Raw genomic sequence first — 27960 nt, 5'->3', positions numbered from 1 at the left:
AGTCCCCTCCAGAGCCCTGGCACACACCAACTGCCAAATGAGTTTGCAGAGAACATTTTCCTTCCCACAAAGGACACACAATGGCACGAGCGATGCAGCCTGGGCTTTTAGGCAGCGATCTCCGAGTGATTTCATCCCCCGCTCTCAGCCTCGCTTCGCTGCACGTTGCGGCAGCCTGCTCTCGGAGGGGAAGCGGCAGCTCGCAAGAGCAGCTTTCCCCATTCCTTCCCCTCCATGAGGCAGCCCTTCTCCCCCCAGCGCAAACCTGGAAGGCTGAGATTGAGCAAGCTGCACGCCCCCTTCGCCTCGCCGCCAAAACCAACAACCAGAAGTGCTCTTATTACAACACTGGCACTAGCATCGCTCATTCATTCAGGCTGAGACACTCGGAGCATTTATTAGGGGCTCGCCGCGGCTCACTCGCAGTCTCGTCTCCGCTGAAGTCTGACTTCGACTTTAGCTCCAGACAGCTCAGCTATTTTCAGGAAGCAGCTGGAGAATGCTGCCTCAAGGAGTGCTTTCTCTGCTCACGCTGTTCTGTGTTTTCAGGGCTTCTGTCTCTGTTCTGGATGAAGATGACGACTATGATCTCATGTATGTGAATCTGGATAACGAAATCGAAGGTCCGGTTCTTGGGACTGAGGAAAGTAAGTAGATTAAGTAGATTTAAACTAAATTTCTCTTAAGTGCAGTATTGCATTCTTTGTTGCTTGCTCTTGTACCAATTGTTACAAAAGTTTATTCATTGTAAGAGGAAGAAGCGTGTGCTCATACCAGGAGATTATTGCGAACAGCAAGCGCTACAGTACTTGGATAGCGTGCCTTGGAAGTTTGCTTCACACTATTGTTCCTGTTTTCCTGCAGAAGAGTGGGGTTGACAGTTTCAGAACTGCTCTGATACACACTGCTTTACCTTCCCATTTTGATACAGAAGGAAATGAACTGGCAGACTGGAGCTCATAAGCCCTGTACAGAGCCAGGTTTTGTTAAATACCCCTTCTGTTTAAAACCCTAAGTGCATCTGCATCTTGCATTCCAGCTTCGTGTGACTGCCAGCGAGAGCACACCGAGTGGGACAAGCTCTTCATCATGCTCGAGAACTCGCAGATGAAGGAGAACATGATGCTGCAGACAATGGACGACATCCTGAAGGTGGACCTGCAGACACTCAGGGCAGAGCTGAGCCAGCTCGCTGCCAGCCTCGCCGGCACCTTCAGCGCTGCGGTCGAGAAAGTCACTTCCCACGTCATCTCACAGGCAGAGCAGGCGCTTGTGAGGAGCAGTGACCACGGTGCAGAAGCCAAGGGGCTTCACGAGTCCCAGCAAGGAAAGGTTCTCGAGCACGTTCTGCTCCTGAGCCACAACGTGTCCAACAGACTCAGCCGCCTGGAGAGCGCTTGCCTGAGGAGGTCTGAGGCGGAGGCTCAAGAAACAGCTTTTCAGCAGGACAAACTCGGTCCCACCAGAGAAGACAACCTCATTTTGACCTCCCTGTGGAAAGAGCTACAGCAGATGAGAGCCGAACTGAAGGCATCGCAGAAATGGGCAGCTCGGCACTTGCTGCCAGCGGGTAAGTCCACACACGTTATTCTTTCCTGGCGAGCTCTTTGGTTGGCCTGTCAACGCAGACATGCTATGAACATTGACCTCCACACAGGACTCCAAAGCAATCTTATGGGTAGCCCAGGAGCTCTGAGCAGTCTGCAGATACAGGGAGGAAACCCAGTAAGGGCTCTTGAAAAAAAGAGGCGTTGAGCTTTTCAAAGAAGGGATCAAAGCAGGGTTTAATCAAAGTCCTTGCACAGGGCAAAGCAGCCACCCGGCTAGCATCCCACCTCCTGGAGGCTCTCCTAGATCAAAGAGCATAGAGCAACAAACATATTTTAAACACACAGAATATATTCTCTCACCTTTTACCTTCCCAGCTGGTAACTCCCACATACACTCGCTAGTCACTAATGCTCCTGTCCTGCTGCATGTACCCACCTCCTCCTTCCTCCTGAGCTAAGCGCTGCCTCCTCCTCACCAACCCTGATGCCCAAGAGCAGAGCCAGGGCAGAGGACGTGCTGCTGGGGACAACCAGCCCCAGCCACGCACGCTTCCTGCAGCAGGGAGGGCACGTTCACTGCACCCAGCTGTCAGGGCAGAATGCCTTCCCCGAGCACGGGAGCCTGCAGGTAACACAGCACGACTGACACGCCGAGTTTTTCTTTCTAAAACGTTGGTATTGGTGAGCAAGCGAGGTAGCCATAGAAAGACGAGCTCATATCTCAAAACTCATTGCAGTTTTTCTGTGCACTGTAATGTGTCACCCAGCAGAAGCAGCTCCAGCACCTTGGGTATGGTGGAGCAAACCCCTACCTAGAGGGTGTGGGTGCAAAGTTGCTGCATGCACAGCACAACCACGTTGGATGTAACTACTCAATAACTGGTGCTGCATGTTTTCTAAATGCTGGCATATCTTTAATGATCACATTTTCCAAACAGAAGTATTATGGTAGCATAGAAAACCCAAAACACGAAGCAACCTACACTCACAGAACCCCACACGTGTGAACAGGGAGGTGGGTGGTTACTCCAGCCTTGGCAGGGAGCCCCGAGCAATGCCACCAGCGTGGGCTCTTACACAGGTGAGCAAAGTGTGAGAGCAAAGTGTGAGAGCAAAGTGTGAGAGCAAAGTGTGAGAGCAAAGTGTGAGAGCAAAGTGTGCTTCTTGCAGCTGCAAAAACCACCACCAACTTACACCAGCCTATTACGCTGCAAACACAGCATAACAATACTTTATAACAAAGCATTTTGCAATCCAACAAATCCATCCTTTAACGGAGAACATTAATTCAGCTTTGTAAGTAACTTGCTTTTACTTCTTTACTGTAATATTTGGGTAATCTGCACGTCCTGGTAGGAGCTCTTACAGCATATTCCTCCTCCCTGCCCTCCCCCAGCACACGAATCTCGCCTTCCAAAAAGCATGAGCTCACCCTTTATCTCCCTGTAACACGGCCAGCCTTGCAGTCAGTCACTGTGTGCTGGGTGAGAGTAAAAAAACTCGCTCAGCTTTAAAGATCCCAGACTCAGCACTGGAAATTCAAAGTATTTCCACTAGTTCCTGCATGATTTTATAGGGAGCGTTTTGTATTTTTTTTTCCTTTCTTAATTTAAAAGACACATTTTAAGTACTTCCAGGGTCTCCCTCTCTGAATATTTTTTTTTTCAAGGGAATTTTTAGCAACTGACTTTAATTTCTCCCATCTTGAATTACTGCCAGACACTCTTGAGGGATTTTCAAATCACACTTTTTGTTCTTCAGCGAGGCTGTTTTTAATTTTGTTTACTCCTTGACAATAAAGCCAGAAAGCTTGCTCATTAAAAGCCATTTCACAATAGCACTCATAAGTAGCACTTTAAGGAGCATCCCCAACAGTTGCTTGCTGCCCCTCAACTAACTCTCTCTCAAAAAAAAAAAAACACGAAGAAATGTAAAATCTGCCCAAAGTTTAAAGGAAGCAGTCTATGAAATAACACAGCAGCACTATCCAGAAGGACACAAAGAGTCCTTCATGCACTGAAGCTGAAGTTTCCACACACATTTTAGACGTTTTAGATCCTCTAGCTTGTTTAAACAGGAAACGAAGCAGCTTAATTATAGAAGGGGGCTGCTTTTCCCCCTCTGGCTTGGAGTACTGAGTTATACCTAAGGACCAGGGAACAGCACGTTAGAATGCCAAGAATGTCTTGTGTTCAGTAATCATCAGATACTTCTCTCATAGCCATGAATTCCTGTTAACAGCTTTAATAACCTAGTTTCTCTTGCAACGTATTGATAAATTGGAGAGGGGAGGGGAACTGCTTTAAAAATACGAAATAGTGGGAACATGAGAAACACCGAACCAGTGCATGAGTTACCAACAGCCCTAAAGCCAGGGTCAGAAAACGAATTGATAAAAAATTCAAAAATACATCTCAGCATGCTTCTGCCGACACTCCCCACTCGGCTGCTGGAGGATGCTGCCTCAGACCAGTTGCAGGAAATCGCAGGGACAGAGGGCACGGGTTGGCAAGGGACAGGGGAACCAGCCAGAATCTGAAACTGCTCTCAAGTAACTTACTTAGTGCGAGATCCTATTTGTAGTTAATCCAGCACAAATCCCCCCAGGTGCTAGCTGTGCAGCCCTGGGTTCGTGCTGACATAGCCGGACAGGGCTGGCTCAGGAAGGCACATTTTTAACTCGTGCTGTTACGGGGCAGCAACACCAACAAACAGCCCGTGCTGCTCCGAGCGCAGCGAGCTGGCAGGGCTCCTCGGGTCACATCGCAGCCCCGATAACCGATGACATTTCCTGAGCCAGCAGCAGGACATACGAGATCAAGCCTTGCCTTCTGAAGTGAGCCTAAATATAGGCACTGAAACACCATCAGAAATCCGACAGGCAACGCGTCAGCGCATCCATTCGTCCCTCGAGCCTGAGGTGCCCTGGTTTGGATGAAGGGCTGCGGTGACAGGGCTTCCCCAGGGCCATGCTCAGCTCCTGGTGGGCACCATTCCAGCGTATTGCGTTGCACAGGACGGACATACCGAGCCCTGCTGGTACTCGGAAGGCCGTCATCAGGTATCCAGCCCAGCAGGACACGCTGCAGCTGCTGGTGACACAGCTCTGCGGTGGCTCTGTGCCACCAGCCCCGGCAGCATTTCACACTGCCATCCCAGGAAAGTCACAGTACGTAAAACTTCCAGGCTGGCAGATTGGCAAACCCATCCCTTTACCGTAACATGGCCAGGACAGGCAGGTAGGGTTAAAACTAAATGATATTTTGTGTGCTCCAGGACAGCAACGTGCTTTTACAGTGAAGGGAAGGTTGGGTCTTGTTAAAGCAGCACGATTAGCCCCTCAGTATGGCTCATTGCCATACCAAGGGCTAAGCAAATTCATCCGTCAGAGCTGCTACCTTCCTCAAAGCACCCCGTAAGCGGGTCCCTACATCCCACAGGATGAGCAAAACCCACAGCTCCCTCTGAAAAGTTCAGGGGTGAGCATACACCAAGGGTCCTAGCTGTGTCCATACAAACCTTTACTTACATAATCTTTCTAATTTACTTTTTCAGGCTGCGAAACAGCAATTCTATTCCCAATGCGTTCAAAAAAGATCTTCGGGAGCGTTCATCCAACCGCTGAGATGACCCTCCGCTCCTTCACTGCTTGCATCTGGATCAAAGTGACTGAGGTTTTGGACAAAACTATTGTCTTCTCCTACGGAACCAAGAAAAATCCGTATGAAATTCAGCTTTATCTCAGCCACGAGTCTGCAGTGCTTGCTGTAGGTAGTGACCAGCACAAATTAGTGGTCAAAAATGTAATTGTTCCTGGGGAGTGGATCCATCTCTGCGGCGCCTGGAGCTCAGACAATGGGACCGTGTCCCTGTGGGTGAACGGAGAGCTCGCGGGCACTGCCGCGGGCGTTGCTGACGCTCACACTGTTCCAGACGGAGGAATTCTGCAGATCGGTCAGGAGAAGAATGGCTGCTGTGTCGGAGGTGGATTTGATGAAGCTTTAGCCTTCTCAGGAAAATTAACAGGCTTTAACCTGTGGGACAGAGTGCTCAGCACCGAAGAGATAGCAGCGCAGAGCGGGGAAGATGCGTGCAGTATCAGGGGCAACATCATCGGGTGGGGAGTCACAGAAGTGCTGCCATACGGGGGAGCTCAGTATGTTTCTTAAACTCTTGTAAAGCAGTTTTTGAAGCAGAGAACGTATTCCATTAAGAGCAGCATGCCAATGCATACAATACACAGAGCTGAAAGAGCCTGCACCTCCCAACCTCCCAAGGAAGATTAGCACTGCAAGTTTACAGAATGAGGTACTGTGGAGATGGGATTTGATCTCTGCCTGCTGTTTTGGCAAAACACTGAAAACAATACATCAAGGCTTGACATTGGAAAAGCTATTCCTGAGGTCAGACGACCGCTGTCTCTCTAGCTTACGTATAAAAATGAGTGCCACTGTGGCCTGAGCAGAACCGGACTCCTGCAGTTCCTGCTAAGCTCCTGCACGTCTCCGCAGAACAGATGCAAAGCCACACATCTTCCAGGCTTCTCCAGTCGTTGGTTTTCAGAGTGCTCATGTCAATTGTGCAGAGGAACCACAAAAGCCAAGAAGCGTGTTGTTTATTAAGTGTTGTTAGTAATTTGTAGACTACAATAAAACTAGCTTCTTGTTTAAAGCATTATTTAATGCCACGGATTGACCTAACGTATAAAAGTAATATTCGCCATCATAATCCGATGTTACATTTTGAGAAAACGCAGCTGTATTATACTGTAAATTGACTTTGTAATAATTTTATTGAAATTATTTTTGTAAAGTTGTTCTGTAAATAAAGATACTTTACTAAACTAAGATTTTCCATGGCATTCATCAACTGGAACTCTTGAAATAAATAGAGAATCTCTTGAAATAAATAGAAAATGGGATTTTTTCCATGTTGGTAACCACTCTGTTTTAGTTGCTAATAGAGAGAAACACAAATATTAACGTCTCACACAAATGGAGAGACCTTCCCCTCAGAGGAATGACCTCCAAGCACTTGGCAAAGACAGCTTTACTGGTCTGTCATGGTAACAAGCCCCCCGTGGACACTGGCCCTTGGAGGGATCTGCTGCTCCAGCAGCTCTCCGTCGTGGCCAGGGCTGCTCGTACAGGAGGGACGCTGACACTGATAAATGCACATCAACCTGAGGGGATTCCTCACTGTTTGCTGAAGCCTCTGAACAAGTTATCTTGGCAAATGTCTTATTCAAAGCAATTCTCACTTCCACGGGAAACAGCACACCTTTCTGCTCTAGTCACATTTCTTTCTCACTCTACAGATGTCTTACGGACACGCTCTGAAAAGTTGCTGCTATGTTCATTCCCAAACACAACGCAGCTACCAAATCCTTCCTTCCGCAACACAGAATAGTAAGAAAAAAGCTATGACAAGGTAATTTCCACTTGACTACGCCATTCAAGGGTTTGACATTCAAGGTTGTGCTTTGCAGCTGAAGTTACACAATCTGCTTCAACATTTTGGCAACGCTGTGTATTTAAGGCAAAACTAACTTCTCAGAAGGCTGGAATTTCTCCTACCACTTACAATAAAAATGTAAAAAGCCCTTACTAAATAATAACTGCAAACAACCTGAAGTACAGAACAATGAAAGGTTACCTCTGTTCATCTGATGTCAGCCAGAAAACACATCTTCAGAGTTAAGAAAAGCACTCTACTTCCCAACATTGTGCAAGCGCAAAAATACTCTCAAATCCTCTTTCCATACACTGCCATCCATTAAATGAAAACAAATGTCCGTGAAATATAGCAGAACAAGCGAAATCCTCAAAAAGATTACCGAAAGTCATTCCTGGCTGCTTTTCTTTACTGTTCCTCATACCTGAAATGCTTTGTCTTGCAAGTATCCTTTTCCTACCTCCGCACTGGTCTGGCAGATTACCAAACGCAAAGCCAGTCCTCGCGTTCTCATCGGCTCGGCTCGAACACCCTCCTCTTTCCAACCGCTTTTCTTTCCCTTTCTAACCTCCACGAACAAGCAGAGCTTTCCCACGGCCAGTCTCCTCCTGCCCAGTATGAGGCACCTCCACCACCATGCTTCTCTTCCCTTCGGCGCTGAACTACATTTTTCTTTGTTAACAGTTACTTGGCCTGTTTCAAAGACACAGAGTAAGAAGTATCTGGGGGGAGTTTGGTCTCCAAATACAGAAGAGCCTCTGCGATCCTGCTCCTGCACTGAGAACAAACTCGAGGGAGCAGAGGTGAGTCCCATAACCTGGTGTGCAGCGTTGAGCTCAGCCCTGCTCTGTAGCCAGCCTCTGCCCAGCACAGCAGCACGTGCACGCTGCCCCAGCTCCCCCAGAAGACAGAGCAGCAGTGGGACCCTCAGATAACCATACGGTGGTTCTGCTGCCATCCCCTGGAAGCAGGAATAAGGCTGCCTGGTCTCTTATCCTGATGGAAGGTGCCAGCACGCGGCCTGTCAGCATCACGCGCACGGCACAGACACACACGTGCTTAGAGGCTGAGTTCACACTGCACAGAACAGAGTAGTTACATGCTCACTCTAAAGAGCTCTCTTAACTAGGACGATAAGAAACTGATTGTGCAGCCAAGCAGTTGCCCCAAGTAGCCAAAAACCCAGTCAGCTCTCAAACACTCGCAGGCAGCAGACCAAAGCCTGCTATCAGTCTCGCTGGTGCCACTAGGCTGCACCCAGTCTGCGCAGCACCAGAACAAGGCCCTTTGTCTCTGCACTGCTTCGTAAAGCCATCTTTAACACCCTCTTGCTTCCCTTCTCAAACAGCTTCTTCTCGTGGTTCTTAGCCTGCTGCACACCAACCTTTTCATGCCTGAACCACAAACTGTGTACGGTGCCGTGAAGCCGGTATGCAGAGCAGAGCACTGTGCCTGTGCAGAGTACTCTCCTCCAATCTGCAATTTCCATCTCTGATGTCCACAGCAACATCTGCTGGTGGAATAATATAAATGCATGAAAACCAGCAGGCACAGTCAAATCCTTCAGTTGTGGGCATTTGTCGCTCTTTTCCTAAACTTATGGCTGTGCCCCAAAACTTGTGTCACTTCATCTTGCTGTTCATAGTGCCCTGCTTCCCCGGCAACATACAGCATAATTAGACAGCTATTTGTACTCATTGCTATTACCTGTGCTTGAGAAAACAGTGACTTTACTGCTGCAGTAGCACTATATTGCAACGAACACTGTGAACTTTACTACCTTTACTTACTTTTGCAGAGGTATGAATATTTTTGGTTTCTTTTTAAACCACAAAAGTAAAATTTACGGAGTTTAGCAACAAAACTGTCTAAAACTACTGATGTGGGCAAGACTAAAGCATCACCATAAAGCTTTTAGATCTTACATCTGACTACTTTGCCACAGAACGGGATTCATTTCATCCTCATTTATATTTTGGAGTATTGCCAATGACACTAATAGAAAGGATAAGAGCCCAGTAACTAGTGTCTCCTAGCACAGCTTATTATTTGAAGTCCATTAGTACAGTGCAATAGCAACTACAGATATATTTCCTGCCCTGTGGGTCATCCAATCTGCAATGAATCTTCCGCAGTCAACAAGGTTCATTAAATTCACATAGTCTTAGAAGGTGTTCCTTGATGCACTCTGTTATTTTAGATTGCATCTGATATATTTCATCAAATGCTTATGAATGCTTGCGTGCACGTTTTATACATACATGTCTCGTAAGTGTTTTTGTGCATAAAACGTTTATTTGTATGTTTGTATATACACCTACTACAGACTAATTAATAATTATGGGCACACTGCAGGACTAAACCCAGAATCTCAGTGTGTTCATACCTTGAAGGACACTTTTGACGATGGCATCTGTGTGATCAGCCAACAGGTCCGCTTTGGCTATTGCAGCCAAGGATAGGTAACTCGACATGTTTCTGCACAGCTCCTTATTGCCTCTCTGGAGAAATTTCACCGCCACTGGGACAGCTAAGGCCATTACTGGAGGTCGATTGTAGTTCTGGAACAACATGAAGAAACACTGAAAAATAAGCAGCTGAAAAAAATTATTAAAATGAAGTCTCCTGCTGATCAGAATTGGAGGAAGAAAAAAACAGGTCAAAAAAGGTTATGTTTTGGTAACACCACTGGAAACAGACTTCAAAGAAAGAGCACATAAGGAAACTTAAAACTGCTGCAGCAGGAGATGATGACAATACATCCATTTTTGTATTTTGCAAGAGGAGGAGAAAACACAATACTGAGTGCACTACTTAAACGTTAACTGCTGTAACATTTCTAACTATACGTTCTGTTTTGTGCCATCAGAGAACACAGCAGAAGCCGCATCCATTATCCAGACAGAATAGGTAATTTTCACCCCAAAGCACAGGAAATATTTCAGAGCATCACTCCTGCTGTTGACCAGTAAATATTGCTCACCACCCTAGCAGACCCATTGCTGCCTTTCACCCCAGCAGGGCAGCCCTACCTGCGGGCACAGCATCCAGGCAGCATTTTGCTGCTGCTGCTGCTGAGAGGTTTGCTTCCTTCCCCTGCCCTGCATCCTCCAGTGCCCTGCTGCCCCTGCCCTGCAACACCTACCCTCCCCAGAGGCCACCTGGGGAAAGCTCAAAGGCCTGAGCTGCTTTCATGTCCAGAAACGGCATCAGAGCACAGCACAAACATGAGGAAGAAGACCCTAGAACCACGCGGTTCTGCAGCACAGGGTCTCCCTTGTATTTGGCATAACTATGATGTTTCTGTCCGAGTTCCTCGTTTGTTTAGTTGTGTTCCTCAGAATTTACAGCAAGGCATGAATATGGCAGCCATGTGTGAAGACAGCCCAAAGCTGTAACTCAAAACCTTACAGCACAATTCACGGAATATTGAGAGCTCTTTTCAAATTGCAGCTCCAAGTAAGTGAAAACAAAGAAGCCCTTTTTGAAGGACAGGGGGTAGATGTAATTAACTCTGAAATCAAAGGCACACCTGTCAAACGAGGAAAAGAGTACACGTGAGGACGTGTTCTGGAAGGCTTGTTCACAGGGTAACCAACTATTTTTCTCTGATAATTAAGATTTCCCTTCTTAAATTCCAGTCAATTCCTCTGAGCACCAGGGTCAAATGATTTTTTGCCTACACTTGGGACTAAAGACAGCTGACTTCTGTCCTCAAAATGGCATCGAGCTTCAGTGATCTTAGGGTTACCTGCACACATACTTAGGTTTTGAGATTCGGGTAAGGATTTTCTGCAACTATTTGTGTGTGCAAAATTGCGTGCACAGATTATAAACCTCTATTACCTGTTATGTTCCCGAGTTAAGTTACCTCACTGCTCTTGAAACAAGCAGGACATATTTGTTTACGTGCAATTGAGGATCTACATTCTCTCTGAAACCTCCTTAATCAGTGCTTTTCTCTCATCTTCACTCAGTTTTGAATATCTCTTTGAAACCAGAGTACGTCGTTGTTTTTGAAAATAGTCCTGCAATATGATTAGATTTAATTAGCATCTGAAATCACAGGCAACCACTGGGACCCAGATGTTCCTGAAAGCAACAAAGTAGTGCAAGGGAAGGCAGGCCAGACTTAACACATGCTCATTCTGGAGCAGCACTGAAAAAAATAAATTTAAACACAAGAAAAAACCACAAATCTATTGTTCCATATACCCAGTTACGTTGCCTGCTAGGCCAGCTCTGCCTCTGTGAGTAGTAACTGCCTTGGCCATTAGCCTCACGGAGAGCACGGCTGACCCTAATTAAGGCTGCAGTTTGCTGCTCAACCAATGCAAAAAAGCCAAGTTAACCGGCTGTGAGGACTCATGCCTGCAACAGAGACCTGCCAAGCAGTGAGTGATGCAGCAGCTCTGGGATGGCCCCTTTGCACCAGCCCCTGAGGGCTGCAGCAACACCTAGGCACTGCCACAGCTCACTGGGGCAACTGCCACATGACCAAATACTGCATTTTCACAAAAACCCTTAAAGTGAATAGACCTTCAGTCAGCAGCACATTTAAATCAACATAATGCCTCCTTGCGTTTGGAGGGGAGGCACTACTGAGTGGGAGCCAAATTCTGCCTCCATTTTATACTCTAGGGCTCCATGGAGAAAGAAGGGGAAGATAAGACTTGGCCCTCTGACTAGTATTAAAAAGATCTAAGAAAATTCCAAAGAATAGGATTTTTATTTTTATTTTTTGACCTATGATAAAGGTGAAATAGTTAAGAAAAGGTTTTAATTCAGATGGAAGGAGAAAGGTTCCATTTGCGCCTTTATAAATAATATCAGGGCATGACAGCACACTTATGTGTAGGTGACAATGAAAACCAGATTTCAATAATATGATATAGTGCTGTTTGCAAACCTAGGGGACCTCCCTGCTGCTAATATCAACAGAAACATGCTGTGAGATTCAACCCAGCTGTCAGATATTCATTACTACTTCAACTAACCCTCGCATATTGCATAAAAACCCAGTTTATGCCTTTCGTTCTTCTTTTATGCGAAGAAACTTGCTCAAAGCAGCTCTGTTTTTATAATTCCCATTTCAGTGAACTCCTCTCTCAAAGCAATCTGTAACACAGTGCAATCCCGAAAACATTTGGATAAGAGCTCGCTTGATTTCGGCACGCAGTTGCCAACAGCGCAGACTGAAGGCTTGGACGAGCCGTGGAGCACTGTGGCATTCCTGTAAAGTACGATATGATTTTACAGTCTACAGCCTTTGGTCTGGGAAGTTGAAGTGGTGCTGCAGCCAGCATCCAAAGCCAGTTCCTGCCTCACCCCCAGGGACTCGAGACAGAAAGGGAAGTGAGCAGCACCCCCTGCGTATCGGGGGCACGGCCCTTGGCAAAGCCAGCCGTTCACAGAGCAGGGCAGACACGATGTGACCCCCCCAGCACACCACTGACCTTCAAAGGATGCTTTACCAGGCCCTGCTCCTGCAGCTTACGAATCGCAGCTCCCAGCGCAGCACAGAAGGAATCCTGCTAAATCTCATCCACAGACTTGACTATGTCTGGCTAGAATAAACTCCTTCTCTTCCCAAACCAATATCGGCAAGAAGCTGGCTTCAGGCAAGGAAGTTTCATCCTTTTTTTTTTTAATATTTTGTTGTAATACTTCTTTGTGTATCGTCAGTGACGGACTAAGAGTAAACAACTGACCACAAATCATTGTAAACTAAAGTTTAATTGAAGAAAATTCATTTTTAATTCCACTTTTTTTTTTTTTTTTTTTTTTCCTGAAACTTCTTGTTTCTTTTGGATTTTAAATACCTTCAGCAAAACTAGATGAGGAATCTCAGGAAGTTTATTGAGCAATCCTACAAGGGGCTAAGCAGCAGCTTTCATGGGACAGTGATGTACGTGTGCCAGTACCGCTGCAATTCTTACAGTGAAAGCACTAGAAAACCCACATCTGATTTTAAGAGGTACAGAAAGGAATTATGAGACAGCAGCCATGCTGCAAACACCACCCCTAAGCAGTCCACACAAACACACACTCATGGCATTTGGAGAAACGACTGCTGTGTCTGACCCATACATTGTACCTACAGACGAGACTCTGGAAAGAACCCAGATTTCTGCTCCCAGTTAGATAACTGTACACAGCTTTCTCTAAGGGCCCATCCAGTGTATGACAGTTTTTTTTTCCCAACAAGAAATAATATTGCTTGTAGTCCCTGCTTTTAAAATATAGTAATATATATATATCCCATATTAAATCAGCTTGGGTCTTAGGAGGATTTTTTTCCTCCTCCCCATCTTTAAATGGCTTTTCACCCTAAGATTACCTTCTTAGAAAGCCTTGGAACAGCCTACTCCTACCCTAAAAGGCTGCTGTATACTTTGAGGTCTTATTTTTAGTCTTGCATTTACAGGGTTCAGACAGGACCTATTTTCAGCTGTTCTTCGAGCAAACATTTTTGGGACCTAAATACTTTTTCCATATTATTGTTGCTGCCTCCAGCATTTAGTAAAATATTCTAAGAAATTATTTCAACACTCTTGACCAGGGCATAACCTCTTTCTAGTCCTCTGCTTAGAGCAGTAGCAATCAGCAATCAGGTTTTAGGTCAGAAGGCAGTTTCCTGCATTGTATCTGGACTCAGCTTTTGCAATCCAAATTTAGAGGGAGAGTCTCCTTGCTGACAGGATATCCAGTGACCTAAATGCCACGTTATTAAAATGTCTTCAGTATTTTTCTGCCTTCCAGAACAGTTCCAAAGAATAACCTCTTTCCCAATTTAAGTGCTTTCCAATGAAACTTTCTGTAACCACAGAAAATGGTAGCCCTGTGTCTCCCACTTTCTTACATTAAATGCAAATACTTGGAATTGACAAGCATTAAGATAACAACATCTGGCACTAAATAGTCACAATATTTCTAAAGATAAGTAATCTGCCAAAACGTTTGATTCATCAGAATATTACCACATATATGCGATAATGTACATTAACATTTGGGGTCATATTCTTGGTTTTAAACAAATGCAACTACTCTCATGCACCCTTAGAAAACATGAGGCACAACTGCTTTTTCAGAGATAAATCTGGATAGCTGAGGAATGCATGACACTCCCTTGTTTTTTCCAGCTCGTTCTTACCTGCAAGATACAGCTCATGATATCAGATGCTATTTTGGCGTGTGGTGTGTCCTCATCTTTTCCGGAAGGCTTCAGGTTGTGCTCCAGGCACGACTCCCAGAGAGCCACGAGGGCTTTCCCGTGCTTCTCGATGGACTCGGTCTCCCTGATGGCAGTGGTGATGCGAGTGATGCAGATTTCCACCACAGCCTGGTCGTTGTCGTTGGTTTGGTAGTCCTGGATCAAATAAAGACATCAGCCAGTGAATGCACATCCTTTATCAGACCCCATAAAACTAACCAGAAGGCTTGAGATTTTTGTAGCTGCCTATTGTTTGCTCACTTCCACCTTCAGAATTAGTGTTTAGCATGAGTAAAAACAAATCAGCCACATCATAGATGATACACTTGCTGTTCCTAGTCTTAATTCTCATTACTGTTAAGATACAGGTTATGTTATCACACGATTTTTAGCAGACTGTCTCAAAGCATGGCCTTCTTGACCACAGACTGCAGCTGCATGCCTTATAAACACTCGTGTGGGCCTCTTCTCCCATAAGCATCCCAAAACTCACACTGAAATTGTTACCTACATACAGCCAAATGCAGGGTCCCAAATATTTCCCATCATGTTAGGTCCCTGGTGTAAGCACGGTTAGTTTCAATTAGTATTAACATAACACGAATAAAAATTAATTAAACAGGCTTTATTGCAAAGCCCTGTAATCCCCTGTAATTACTGACACACAAGCCACGTGGCAATGAAGCAGCAGCACTGTGTGATAACATAAAAGGCTGCTGGGGAGAATCATGGAGTCAGGTCTTGTAAGGTTTGCACATTGCCAAAACTGATTTTAAAAATCACAATGATGTAACACACCGGAAAAGCACAGCTGTTGGAACAGGTATTTGTGTTGCTACTTGAGTATCCTAGCGCTCCTAAGAGCTTGCCCTTCCCTTCTGGCACACACTCCAGCCAGAAGTGCATTTGAGGGGTTCTGAGGCTCTGGCTCAAGTCTGCTGTGAAATATAATTAAGGACTGGATGAGCTGATCATTAAACTGTGCACAACTTGCTCTGTAACCAGACTAGTTAAAGGCAAAACACGGGGACAAAGAGGTGACAAAGGTAGTCTGAGGAGACATGGGGCTGGACTCTGGTGCTGGCAGCATCATCCTGCCTGCTTTCAGAAGCTCACCAAGCATTTTGTAGCCACACACACTTCACCTCAAAGGAGCCAGCAGTGTTTGTGTAACCAGCTCACTGCAACAAGCCCCAAGCCTGGAGCTGTCCATGAATAAATGCAGGAGCAAAAGCTGGACACTCATCTTACATTTTGTATGGCATTCTTTAGTTTAAAACCTTGAATTGTGTATGTCACCACTTTTAATGCTTTGTTTCTATGATATATTGAATCACATGAAAAATTATTAGAGGACAGTGTTTCACTTACAGGAGATGAACTAATTATTCTTATCTGTTCAAGAGCTTCCGAAAGGCTTCCTTCAATTTCAGCATCATCTAAGGAGAAGAGATCCCCTGCACGTGAAAGGTCCTTCTGTGCCAAAACCAGCCCGAAGAGATGATGCATGGCTGTGTTTGCTGCCACTCAGCCAGGCCTCCACATGCAGCATATGAACGAAGGAGTTAGATGAGGACAGAACGGGAACAACCCTGCGGACTGGCCATCACTGTAATATGAAGAATAGATCTGTGGCACATTTCAAGACTTCTTTGGCCACAACCTAAAAGGAAAATAACAAATAAAAAATAAAAAAAATTAAAAAAAAAGAAGGAAAAATTAGCAAATACATTCACTATCACCCAGTTTAGCAAAGATTTTTAAATGATGCATGTAAGCAGTATGCAGAATCCCTAATCTAGGGATGTCCTCAAGGACCTACCATGAACCGCATGTTGAATTTGAACAAGAAAGTTTCAGCTTTGCCACTCATGGGGTTGGCTTTGCAGAGTGCAAGAGACTCATGACTGTGAGTCAAAGGTGGTCAACATAAAGGTATGACATTAGACACCTGCTAGATATGGTCCTCATTTAATGCACAGATTTGAGTTGGTTTCAAGTGTTATGCACTGGAAAAGCAGTGCTAGAGCTGGATTCGAGCTTCATAGAGCTTCTATGCACATTGCAGAAATAGCATGGTCTGTGTTTCCAATGAGCAAAATTTCTCTATATTACGTAGAGGGGTAAAAATGTCTGAGATTTGACACTTAGCAGAAGTAAAATACAGGAGAAAAGGGAATCTTATGACAAGTAGGCAATTCATAACCTGGACAGCGAGATGAAGGAGCTGGATGAGCACAACAAGTGTGGGAATCGAACAGCACCTTGCTTTCATGCAGGTTTGGGTTAGCTGAAGGCGTGCACAGCCACACGTGCCCCAACGTCGTGCCGACAGCTCAGGTGCTGCAGCAGGAGCACAGCAGCTGGCACCGTGGGCTGCAAGCAGCCCTGGCTATGCACCTACCCAGCCTGAAACCTGAGAACACAAACATTACGTCACAGGGGAAAAAATTCCCTCTGTCTTCACTTATTCATATCATAAAAAATATTTACTGATTTGGAGGATAGCAAGAGATCTACCAAGCACGCTTCCAGATTGCCCACGTGGTGCATTCATGGGCAAATTCCTCTCCTGAGCTGATGAACATAGTTCATCATGTAATTATTAACTGAAATATATAGAGTATCCTTAATTCCTGTGCTCTATTTTACACTGTTTTTCAGAAAAATAATGCAAAACATCAAGTAAGGGCAAAACCAATGCAAAAAACTGAGAACTTTCCAGAAATAGTTCATTGAAACAATCTCTATTTTAACAGAACAGACAAAACCCCGACTTTGATCTCCCATTAGCCAGTTTTATAATTTAAACTATTTAACTATTTAAAATGATTTAAATAGTTAATTTAATAGATAATTAAGAAAATCTATCAATATCATTACACAGTGTTTTTGTTTTTTTTTTGTTGTTGTTGTTGTTTTTTTTTTTTTTATTTGCAGCAAGACAAAAGCAGAAAAAAGCTAATGAAATTCTAAACCCCAAGGCCCAAGGGGCTCAATTCTCCTGACAAGCTCGAAGACCTAAACCAGCAGTCACCAAGTAAGGTGAGGGTGCTCTGTCTCCAACAGAGGAGACCAGGCCCATCATACTCCTCCACAGCAATTCAGCAATTCTCAAATTTACAAATAAAACTTCAGAAAGCCATAGACAAACTGATTTTTTTTTTTTTTTACCTGTTCACGATTTCCCAGTGACATCCCCACTGATGTTTACAGGTGTAAAGTTTGTGCTCTTCGAAACAAAGCCTGTTTGCTCTGCTCTCCAGCTCCCACAGGCAACATCCAAGGGCACGAGTGGAAAGCTGGGGAATCTGGTGGTAAGCAGTGAACCCGAAGCTGTTAATTGCAGTGCCAGGAGTAAAGCATTCCAGGAATGCAGACTAAAGCAGCCTAAAAGTTACCAATCTCTCCGTCAGGTGACTAAATGAACCTAAACGCAGAGAGGCCTTATCTTTGAATGAAACGCTCTGTTTCTAGGACAAAATACAAAGCCTATTCCACTTGACTGCGGTTGTTTTTAATAGAGAAAACAGAACTCTCTGTGTTAGTGGAAAGCTATCCTTTCCTGGGAAGAAGGGTAAAAAGAAAAACTCAGTAAGCTCACACTGTTTTGTTCACTTGTTCTTGTTCTTGCAATAGAGGAGATTTTTCTGTCCAAAGGAATAAATGCTATCATTCTGTAACACTTTGCATGAATACAAAAGAGGGTCTGAAGTTTTTTGGCTTTTAACATTACTTTTAGAAGTGGCACAACAAAATCTGGATAGAGAATTCAGAAAAATGCTTCAGGTATGGAGATCCCTTTGAGTCCTGCCTTTGATCGGATGCCCTGAAACACAGCTACCTTTTCTTGGCCTTTTGCAAATGAGATTCTTTCTACTCAATGTGCTTCTGCAGAAGAGTTTCTCAGAAAGGTCCTGTTCTCTCTGATGGAATGGTTCCATTTGTACGTGGTTTATAGACAATAAAGACAATATTGGAAACATTTACTTAACCATAAGCTCTTTGAAATGGAATTGTATTGTCATCTTATTACTTAAATTATGTACAAGTGCCCAAAAGACTCTTCTTGCATAGGTCTTACAAGGAGAAAATTGTTCTTTGAGCATCTCCTTACTCACTACAAGATTTCAGTTTGCTGCTTGTAGGTAGCTGCCACTGAAGAAAAGATGAAACATAATAAATGTCTTTTATTCTTAAAAAATAGAACCTGGTTGGACAATTAAATTGCTTCAGAGTGTGGTTCCTGAGATGCCTCATCAGCTCAATTCCACATCGTCAGAATCTTCTTGTTCAACAGGACAGACATCCCTGTCTGATCAGCATCTGAGATCAGACTTACATTTGTACCTCACGTACACAGTTAATAGAAAATAGGCAAAAGGACTTGCCAAAGTTCCTCCCTCCCTGTCAGTGCTGTGTCCATGGGGGCAAACAGCTGGGATCTACACCTTCACGTGGTCAAAACATGGGAAGAAAGCAGCGACTCTAGCTCTTGTAACAAACACCAGGTCATCATTATGCATAAAAAGAGACAGCTGATACCACAGCCCATTTCCACAGGTTCATGGTGCTCTCCCACATTTAATTCAAATTTTTTATTCTGTTTTTTGCTACACCTAGATTCCTTTTTCATGACAAACTTAAAGAGCCACGTGTTCCCTGGGACCTTGAAGCTGCTCCCCTCCAAGGTGAGTCTCTTAACTTGCTGGAGGCACAACATTCTTACCAAAGCTCCTTATCAGAAGCAATCAGAACAAAAGCTAGCCTGACAGGTTTCAGAGCTTGAAGCAATTGAATTGGTCTGTTTGCAAAATAATTCCCCCAATGAAAGAAGATTAACAATAAAAAATTCACGTAAAAGGGCGGTCGGACCTAAAGGCATCCAAGAGCCAATTGAACTCAGCTAAAAAAAGAGTCATAGTTTTATCAGGAACTCAGATTCTGCAGAAAGACATTAGAAGGACAAAAAAAAAAAAAAAAAAAAAAAAAAAAGTATTTTTGGAATCAGAGAGGAAGGGAAAGGAATAAGATACGTTGAATTTTTAGTGGGGCAAAGGCTGCAAGAAGTTAGAGTCATTTCCATAACTCGCAAAGGACTTGAGATGAAAGTATGGTTGCTCAATTTTACCAGATGGTTCTATCCCACTGAAAACAAAAGGGCAATCTCTGAAGAACTGTGCCATGTTGTTAATATAGCTGTACACTAAACAACAGAAATATGGAAAACCCCTCACTATACTTAAGAAATTTTTGGAAACGCAGGCTACCTGCAGTTAACGTTAAGTGAACCTTACAACATCTTCCAGTTTCCTCACTAGAAAGCAAGAGGCACCTAACCTCTTACTGCACTGCTCAAGCAAATTAGAAGGGAATTTACATCATACTGCATTTCAGAACAAAGTTAAACATTACCGAGTCCTAAGCTAACTCATCTCTGCAGTAAAATCCATAACCCACAGCCATGAGGGATAAACTCTCAAAGCCTCTGACTGGTTGCTGTTGAGCACATTGAAGGACAACAGGCTGTGAGGACGAACCTTGCTGGAGCCACACCAAGGACAGGCTCTACTCCTAAGGTAGTGCACAGCAAGGGCTCCAAATTCTTAATCTGTTCAGCACTTCCCAAACCCCATTCTCTTCCACCCATTTTGCCACAGGCACTGAGCATGGTCTTCCTCAAACACCGCAGCACAGCTTCAAACTAGAGCCTTGCCAGCTGATGTTTCTTCTTTACTGATGGATCAAGCAACCCTAAAAGCCAGAACTCTTTGATAAAGAAAAGGCAAATTTCCTTTTCAGTATAAACTGAACACCCAGTGCAAAAATTATTTTAGATTTAGTTGTCAAGCAAATTACACAAGAGAGAATTCTCCTTAAGTGAAGAGAGTTGTGTTAAAGGACTGGGAGGCCAGAGGTCTTGCTGTACCATGGCAATCCCATGCAATCCCAGCCCAATGCTTTGACTATTCTATCAAGAAAAAGGAATAAATAAATAAATACATAAATTTCCTTACCTCACAGACATGTTGCCATGCTTAATACACTGGATTGTATGAAGTGCTTTGGATGCCTTGGATGAAAGACGCTACAGGAAAGCAAAAGCACAACTGTGTTAGTAACTCTGCCTTTTCAGCACTGGGTGTGCAGACTATAAAACATGCTGCATGATACCACCAGGAGTAAGACTGTATTTCACTGAACTGGGTTTAATATTTAGGACATGGTCCTATTAAAAACAAAAAAACACAGGAAAATAAATAGGACAGCAGCTCTACAAAACCCTGTGGGAGTTTGATGTTATTCACACACGCATGGATTGAACAAAGAGAGGTTTGGATTCCCATTCTCTCTGGGGGTGGGGACAAATATTTCCAACAACTGCACATTTAGTTTTATTTTACTTTTCTATGAATAGGAGGAAGATTACAATCACCTTCAAAGTAAACTTTCTCTCTGTGTATACAGCAGGATTCCCTTCTCTTGAAATCCTTCACCCCCACCTCACAGGAAAAATCTGTTCTGCGGAATTAGAAAAAGGATGTCTCGGTCACAACAGTTCCTAATGTCTCCAAGACTGTTGGATACTTCCTTCCCCACATGCATCCATGCAGGAAAAAAAGAAAGCACGGATACATTTCCTGATTATTTTGGGCCTGAAACTTTCCCAAGAACATTCACATACGTAATTTATGGAGAGAATATTGCAAGATATTTTGGACAACCGCCCCCCTCCGTGTTACAATAATAATTTGATTTATTTTTGTATTTGAAACACATTTACTTACTAAAATAGAGCGCTCTTTCGAAACTTTTAAATAAAGTTCTCACATTTTTCAGTGAAAGAAAAGGATTAAAGATTATTTTGAAAGAGCATCATTTTCACACAGGGTGAATAGACTACAGCAGTTCCCATGGGATCAGCTGCATATATTTAAACTCTTCCCACAAAACAACCATTGTTTGCTACAAGCCTCTGTTTTTTTTCTGTCATGACAGGTTTCCACACTTCGTGTCGTCTAGAGATCCCATGGATGCTGAGCTGGACCAGATGATCAAACAATGAAACATTAAGTCTACTAATTAGGATTTATTATTTTTGGGGGGGGCTAACGAAACACCTTGCTGCAGTCCTGGGAGCTGCAAACTGACTAATGCCCAGTCCTTATACAAAAATAAATTGTATTCTTACTGGAAGCAACTGTAAAACAATCAGAGGAAATGTACTGCCTCTTAAGATCCATCTCTTCTAACAGGTTGCAGGGCTTTTAGGGAGGTCTTTTCCCAATTTAAGGTCAGAACTCTTCCTTGACATGCAAACCACCATGTAAATATTCTCCCCTGTGATTAACTGGCTTAATTGGTAGGTTTTACAGCTCAGATGATGCTTTAAGTGAGCCAGATCTCACGGATTTGTTGCAATTTGGGCTGCAAAAATCCATGTAGAACAAAGCCGACAGAGAGTGGAAAGAATGTACCTGTAAAGCTGTTAGGTGTGCCTCTTGCGAAAGGTTTGTAACTTGACCAAAAAAAAAAATCATTTAACATATCTTCTTGATAACCTATGTACTATTAAGAGAGTTTTCTACAATTTTCAGTATAGAAATAATAAAGTCAGAGGCTTACATGTGGCTGTTGTTTCAGAACACGCTAATGCCATAAGTAACACAGCAAAAACATTTTTAAAAATTAGTAAGACAGATGTGCAAGAAGTCAATTTGTAAGTAGCTTCGTTAAAATATTATGCTAGAATAACATTGCTTACGTATCCTAAATTGCTTCATGTAACAAATACCAATGCACTTATTGTCATGGTGATGCTGTCAGAAGTTCACCATTTTCAAGTATTTCTTAGAGAGAATCCATATACATGACGGGTTTTCAACGCTATAGAGACATTACAGGAAAAGGACATGTTAGAAAGTTTTACTCAGTGTAAAAACGTGCATTTCTGTCTAAAGAGCACGAGAGACTAAACAGAACAGACCATCAGGAGATGACAACGGGATAAAGTCTTCAAGAATTTCACTCTGGAAGTAAAAATGGGACTAGAGTGATTAAAAAGTAATAATAAATCAAGTCCCTGTCCTTCAATGTCTCCTGAACTGGCAGGCACCAAACAATCCCTGAATGTCCTACGGTTCCTCCCAGGTATGTGGCAATCCACTCCAGCCTCTCTTCAGTACATATTTTAGTACAAACAACACCTTCTCTAGTCCGTATTTTCCAAGTTCCCCTAACGTAAGGCAATAATCCCACAGCACGGGGTGCAGAGTGCCTTCAGAGAGCGGGGAGGAAAGCAAAATGCATTTGAGCCCCAAGATGAATCAAGAACGCCGCGGGATTAACGCCCGTGCTGTAACACACCCCGATGCACAGGCACTGCTTTTTCTCTCTAGTCAGCTACGAGCTAATTTACAGCAGGTTTTTAACAAACATTATTGTAATGCATTTATACATGTAACAGCCACAGTTCCTGCGTTCACAGAAAAAAAACAGTCACTTAACCAGTATTAAAGACAACATTTTATACGCTCTCAAAAACCTCTTCCATTATTTAATATTTGGATGTGCTACTCAACTTCTTTCCATGCAGTAATTTATTCATTATTGAAAGTGTTACATGAATGCATATTTATTTAAGTTAGTTATTCATACCTCTCAGGAGAGAAACCTCTGAAAAACATTAATAATTGAAGGCAAATTGTTGGTCTTTAGAGAAATTCTGAGAAAATCCATTACAACTGTCAGTTCCCCTTCCATCCCCCTGTCTCTGGTATGCGAGGCTGCTGGCTCGGTGCACAGCCTTGTCAAACCAACCGTGCAGTCTATTCAGTTACCCTGGAGTTGTCATGTGGAATCAAGCAAACAAATATCTTCTCTCCATTTTCCCCAACTCCAGAACTCAAAAACAGCTCAGAACTAATTCTTCCCAAAAGCTTAAAGTCGGCAGCAGCTTGAGTGGAAATGCTCCGAGCTCGATATGGAATTTGAATTAGTTAAAAGGATTTTATCAACAGCCAGTGGTTACATTCAGTTAATTAATAACTTGCTTAAGAGCAACGAGGAAATTGCAGCAGTTAATATAATATCATATGGGGCCTCTTGTCAGAAGTCGGCGAGAAGGCTGGGCTCTGTGTCTTTGGAGGAACACCAGCCCAAGGAAAATTGGGGAAGGAGCAGGATGCCAGGCAGGACGTGCATCCTTTCAGGTGGCACCTGTCCTGTCTCGCCAACCCACAGAATTTCGGGCAGCCCTCACAAAGTGCCGCCGCCCGGCTGAAACCTGTGCTCAGGACCTACCTCACCACCTCCAAAGCTTGGCAGCTGCAGTGGAGAAATCATTTCTAAATCTGCCTGGCAGATTTCTCATGCCAGCTGAACGTGCTTGCCTTCCACATTAAGCATGTCTGTATACTTCTCCCTTTAGCTTTCCTTTGATAAGTAAATTCCACATTTCCAAAGCATTAACCGTAACTAAACCCTACCCTACACACAGGCCCACGGGGAGCTTGACAGAATTTATATTGGGCTATATTTTCCTCTCCTTGCTGAGCATAGGAGCAAACCCACACTGGGAGTGTCCCAGCACTGGCATTTTTCTAATAATGGTTATTTGGATATGGCTTTGGCCACCTCGCAGAACAGCAAGGGGTAACGTCGAGCACTCTCAGCCAGCTACTTATCCAGAAGAAAAGAAAAGCTGTTTGCCCAAAGATAATGAGGAGGCACGTTTGTAGCATTTTTGTTAAGTCCTTTGCCTTTTTGCAACACAGTAAGGATTCATAAATTCTGGTTTAAAAAAATCTGCTCCACAGAGTATACAATTAAGTTACGAGTCCTTGATTTTAACAGTAAGCACTCAGAATAGCTTTGTGGCTCCAGATCATTGCAGCATGGCCTCTACAACCAAATACAGAATTAACGGTGGGTGAACACATACTTTAATGAAGCTAAGAGACTTTTTTTTTTTTTTTTTTATGATTGTGTTCACTGTATCTTCCTTTTAACTTAGTATGCATTGAAACACACAGTTTGCTTCCCTCCTTCCTCTGTGAGGCTATGCCAGACTTACAGGTTGTTAGCAGAACACAAACCTTCACTCTAAAAATTGTTTTCTAAACATGAGATGTTAGAAAGCATTTTAAAAAGCAGCATGGCCTAACTACTGTCTTAGGAAAGCATAAAGAGGATCTTGGATTCTACTTCTGCATCTGATTTAGGTTACTGCACAGTGGGAATTAACAGGTTGATTCCTTTACTCACTGCAAGCAACAGAAGTAACATTTCCCCTCGGTGTCTGACAATCTTTTCAAATTTTTATACAGAAGGAAAAGTAGAACCACAAGCTGGTTTTGTGCTTACTCAAACACAACTTCAGTCAGAGCTAATCACAATCCTGAGAAGATTTATGTGGAAAAGCTCTTCTGATAGCTACACTAAAAAGGAGAAGATGAACGTTGACTACCTTCTCAGACAACCCATTCCCTTAATGCCATGAGGTGGACAGCAGCAAGGGGTCCTGCACAGAATATATCTTACCCTGGAGTCAATGTTCTCTGCTCCCAGAATCATCTGTATAGTCAGGGAGAAAACCAACAGAGACAGCTGACTAAGGAGTATAAGGCAAAGCAAAGATCAGGCGCAAGAGACCCAAACGAGCTTAGAAAAGAAGACTGATGGCATTACCTTGAAGAAAGACACAGCAACATGGCACTTTCCTGGCTAGGGCTTCCGTCCCTTCCAATCTGTTTCCAAGCTGTACACTCGCTGCAGGGCTTTGCCATGCTAGCATCACCCTTTATAACCCTGACATATTCATACCTTAATTAGTTTGTTTTTTCATTGATGGATTCATTGTTATACACCACTGATGTCACTAAGACAATGAAATGTTAGTTAATGCAGGATTGGACGTTAACGAATGTCACGGGAAGCCTGAGTCAAGCCACCCGCTGCAGTCCTCTTGAATGTTCTTCAGCTTCCCTCTTAATGTTTATAAAAAATGTAATCAGCTACACAAAGAACACCGAATACCACTGGACCAGGATATGCTTGGAAAGACAAATGAAATTAAAGACAATAAATAGCACTTGTGCAACTCGTGCCTCTGAAGCATATAATGCACACAACAAACAATGTATTGCAATAAGGCAAAAAGACTTACATGTGTATTTCACTATCTGGAAGAGGAGAATTGGCTTTATGAAGAGGTTTCCCACCCTAGAAAAAACTTGGTTTTAACCTTCATAATAGCTGCAATGAATTTGTGCCCTTCTTAAAGTATTTTGTATATTGTATTTTGTATAATGTATTTTGTTAGACTTGTTTAAATAAACGTCTTGTTAGGAAAGAAAGATGCTATTGTTCTCTCTGACTAATTGGTGAAGAGAAACAGAATATTCTGTATTCATTGCGTTTAGCCTAAATGAGTCGTGTTATCTTCTACTCAGACAAAGCAGTTTAATTTTAATAACAACAATGCTGACAGCTACAATACTGTTCTTGCAGAAGTTTGCTTGTAAATAATTAACAATTGTTGTAGAATGACAGTGGGCTTTTTGATAGCTCTATTAATTTCACAGTCAAGCTGAAGTCTCTTTAATTTAGTGTTCATAAAAATCCACAAACACCCACAACCTACTAATGTAAAAAGCTAATAGGAAAAAAAAAAATCAGGTTTATGTCCCTGCATACATCTAGATGCCAGAAATCTGTTGTATGCCCAAAATCTGCCACAGAAACCAGTGAGGATAGTACAGAAGTTATGGATCATGCCTCCAAATAGTTTACATTCAAAAACTTCAAAATCAGGCAATTATTAGTCTGAAGTCTGCGTTCAGATGATCAGCAAGCTCAGATAACAAAGTTTAGCTCTGTGTTGTAGGGCCTGGTGGTCAGCCACCCCTGGTAGCATTAGGCAGATTTAGCCCAGATGGCGCAGTGCCTACTGCTGTCCTTCAAGTATGTGCACTGATGCCTCAAAATCTTGCTAGGCAAGACACTGATGACTGTTTGCTTAATCCACTCAGATTTTTAAAATCTGGCAAAATTCCTCTGATTCTGATGGAATCGGCGAGGACACAAATACCTTGAGGAACACGGAAACATTTCCTTTGTTAATTATGTGGCAAAGAATTTACTTACTAGTTCACAGCTGCATCTTTTACACAGATATTAGCAATTTTGTCCAAGAACTATAGAAACAGATTCAGTGCTTCCTCTACCATAATGAGATACATATAATTTGATTTTGTTTCCTTTCAGATAACATATTCTGGTGTGTCCATTCCTCTGAGGAACCTCTCCAAAGCTCACTGAAGTCAATTGAGCAACTCTTAGAAGTTCTGTTTTCAACTTTTGTTCTCCCGGTAGGTATTTCCACAAGTTTCCTTATGCCTATTTGCTGCCCCAGATAAAGAAGTGAATAATGACACAGGCATTTATGAAGTAATCTTTGGTTCCTATATGGACTAGTTTACAAAAAGTATTTCTGGGCCATGCACTTGACTGGCAGCAGTCCAATAATTCATGTACTTGCATAATTTCATACACTGGATTATTTAGGATAGTAAACTCTCCTGCCAAACAAACTGTTAGTTATCAACCTAATATTTCTATCAAATTCGATATTAACACTATTTTTTTTAAACTATTCTACTTATTATTTGTACAGTAAGGATTGTTTATACTCCAATTACTGACAAAGCAATCTGGTTTGACACTTTTAGAATAGCTGTTTATTTCTAAAGGCCAAACCCCGTGTTCCAAAGTCAAAGCTGCTGTTGATTAAAATAGGTTTTCCCTCAATGAAGACTAAAAACCATAGGATTCGACCCGTTGTCTCAGAGGAACCAGACTCTGCCTCAGCACTGTAGCTGTTCGTTAGTTGGGTTGGTAGGTGGCTATTGCCTGGCAGCCCTATCTTGTAACAATACACAGAGCTCATTATCAGCTGCACTGCTCCAAAAGGCTCATCTGCATCACAAAAGACAACATCTGCTGTGCATCGAAGTGCCATCTCATTGATAAACTATATCAGAAACAGAAAAGTTTGAATACTTATTTCTTGATAGCCAGTGCTGTTTTGGAGAAAGTTCCAAAACACTCACAGGCAACAAACAAATGTCACTTCAGGCCCGTCTGACGGTTCTTCAGCTGCTCAGCATCCTTCCTTGCTGTGATGGACAAACTGTAGACACACCCAACCTATTTTTACACACTCACATGCACACACACACACACACACACCCTCTCACATTCACATTTTGCATATCAGATAGCATATTTTCATTACCTACCTGAATCATTTTCCAACTGAACTGCATTTTTTTACTTCAGGCATCTATTTCCATTCACATTGTTTCCCATATAAAGGGCCTTCTTAATTGAGCTGCATAGTTTATGAATTGTGGTAATTGAGCTGCATAACTCCACTGCAGTGTTTATATACTGTACCAAGCAGCATATTGAGTGTGGATTTGCGCCTCCGCAGTTACAAGCTCTGCAAGTTGAGGAGCACTTCAACAGTTCCGTTGTATTTTTCACTTCTAAATTTCTGTATGTTTTTCCTACTTTCCTACCCTTTCAACCCTGAATGGGCAGAAATCTGCACTTGGCTTAAGCAAAGTCTTTTTAAGGGTAGTCAGGCAAATGAATTAAACTGCTGCTGACAGCCCAAGTAACCCTTGTATTCTGTCCCTGAGAGCAGAAGTCAAGAAAACTTACCTCAGGAGAGCAAAG

At 43.2% G+C, this 27960-nt stretch overlaps 2 protein-coding genes across 9 annotated transcripts in view; one reads left to right on the top strand and one right to left on the bottom strand.

Annotated features, from left to right (window-relative positions):
* The window catches only part of VEPH1 (ventricular zone expressed PH domain containing 1), a 79630-nt gene extending 51670 nt beyond the window's left edge, over nt 1-27960 (bottom strand). The window contains exons 1-6 of one of the 8 annotated variants that reach the window (XM_082767754.1): nt 27519-27880; nt 20235-20305; nt 17392-17528; nt 15589-15880; nt 14158-14373; nt 9391-9565 (exon numbers count right to left, since the gene is read on the bottom strand). In XM_082767754.1, coding sequence (XP_082623880.1) covers nt 9391-9565; nt 14158-14373; nt 15589-15726 — 529 coding nt within the window. In that variant the 5' untranslated portion in view covers nt 15727-15880; nt 17392-17528; nt 20235-20305; nt 27519-27880. Of the gene's footprint in view, nt 1-265; nt 465-9390; nt 9566-14157; nt 14374-15588; nt 15881-17391; nt 17529-20234; nt 20306-20653; nt 20671-22875; nt 23172-27518; nt 27881-27945 lie in introns of those variants that run through there. The other 7 variants (XM_082767753.1, XM_082767756.1, XM_082767758.1 and 4 more) reach the window with 7 other exon arrangements.
* On the top strand, nt 412-6353 carry PTX3 (pentraxin 3). The gene is made up of 3 exons (XM_082767761.1): nt 412-647; nt 1040-1570; nt 5106-6353. The coding sequence occupies exons 1-3, from the start codon at nt 500-502 to the stop codon at nt 5717-5719; spliced, it is 1293 nt and encodes a 430-aa protein (XP_082623887.1). The 5' UTR covers nt 412-499; the 3' UTR covers nt 5720-6353.

This window comes from Aythya marila (assembly GCF_965140915.1).
Source record: "Aythya marila genome assembly, chromosome: 9".
Taxonomy (NCBI): Eukaryota; Metazoa; Chordata; class Aves; order Anseriformes; family Anatidae; genus Aythya; species Aythya marila.
This window is presented reverse-complemented; position numbering and strand designations above follow the sequence as displayed.

Excerpts from the sequence above, each read along its gene's own strand:
- PTX3 (XM_082767761.1), top strand. The coding sequence starts at position 500 with ATGCTGCCTCAAGGAGTGCTTTCTCTGCTCACGCTGTTCTGTGTTTTC. Across the intron at positions 648-1,039 it reads GGTTCTTGGGACTGAGGAAA|CTTCGTGTGACTGCCAGCGA; the intron begins GTAAGTAGATTA and ends CTTGCATTCCAG. Across the intron at positions 1,571-5,105 it reads TCGGCACTTGCTGCCAGCGG|GCTGCGAAACAGCAATTCTA; the intron begins GTAAGTCCACAC and ends TTACTTTTTCAG.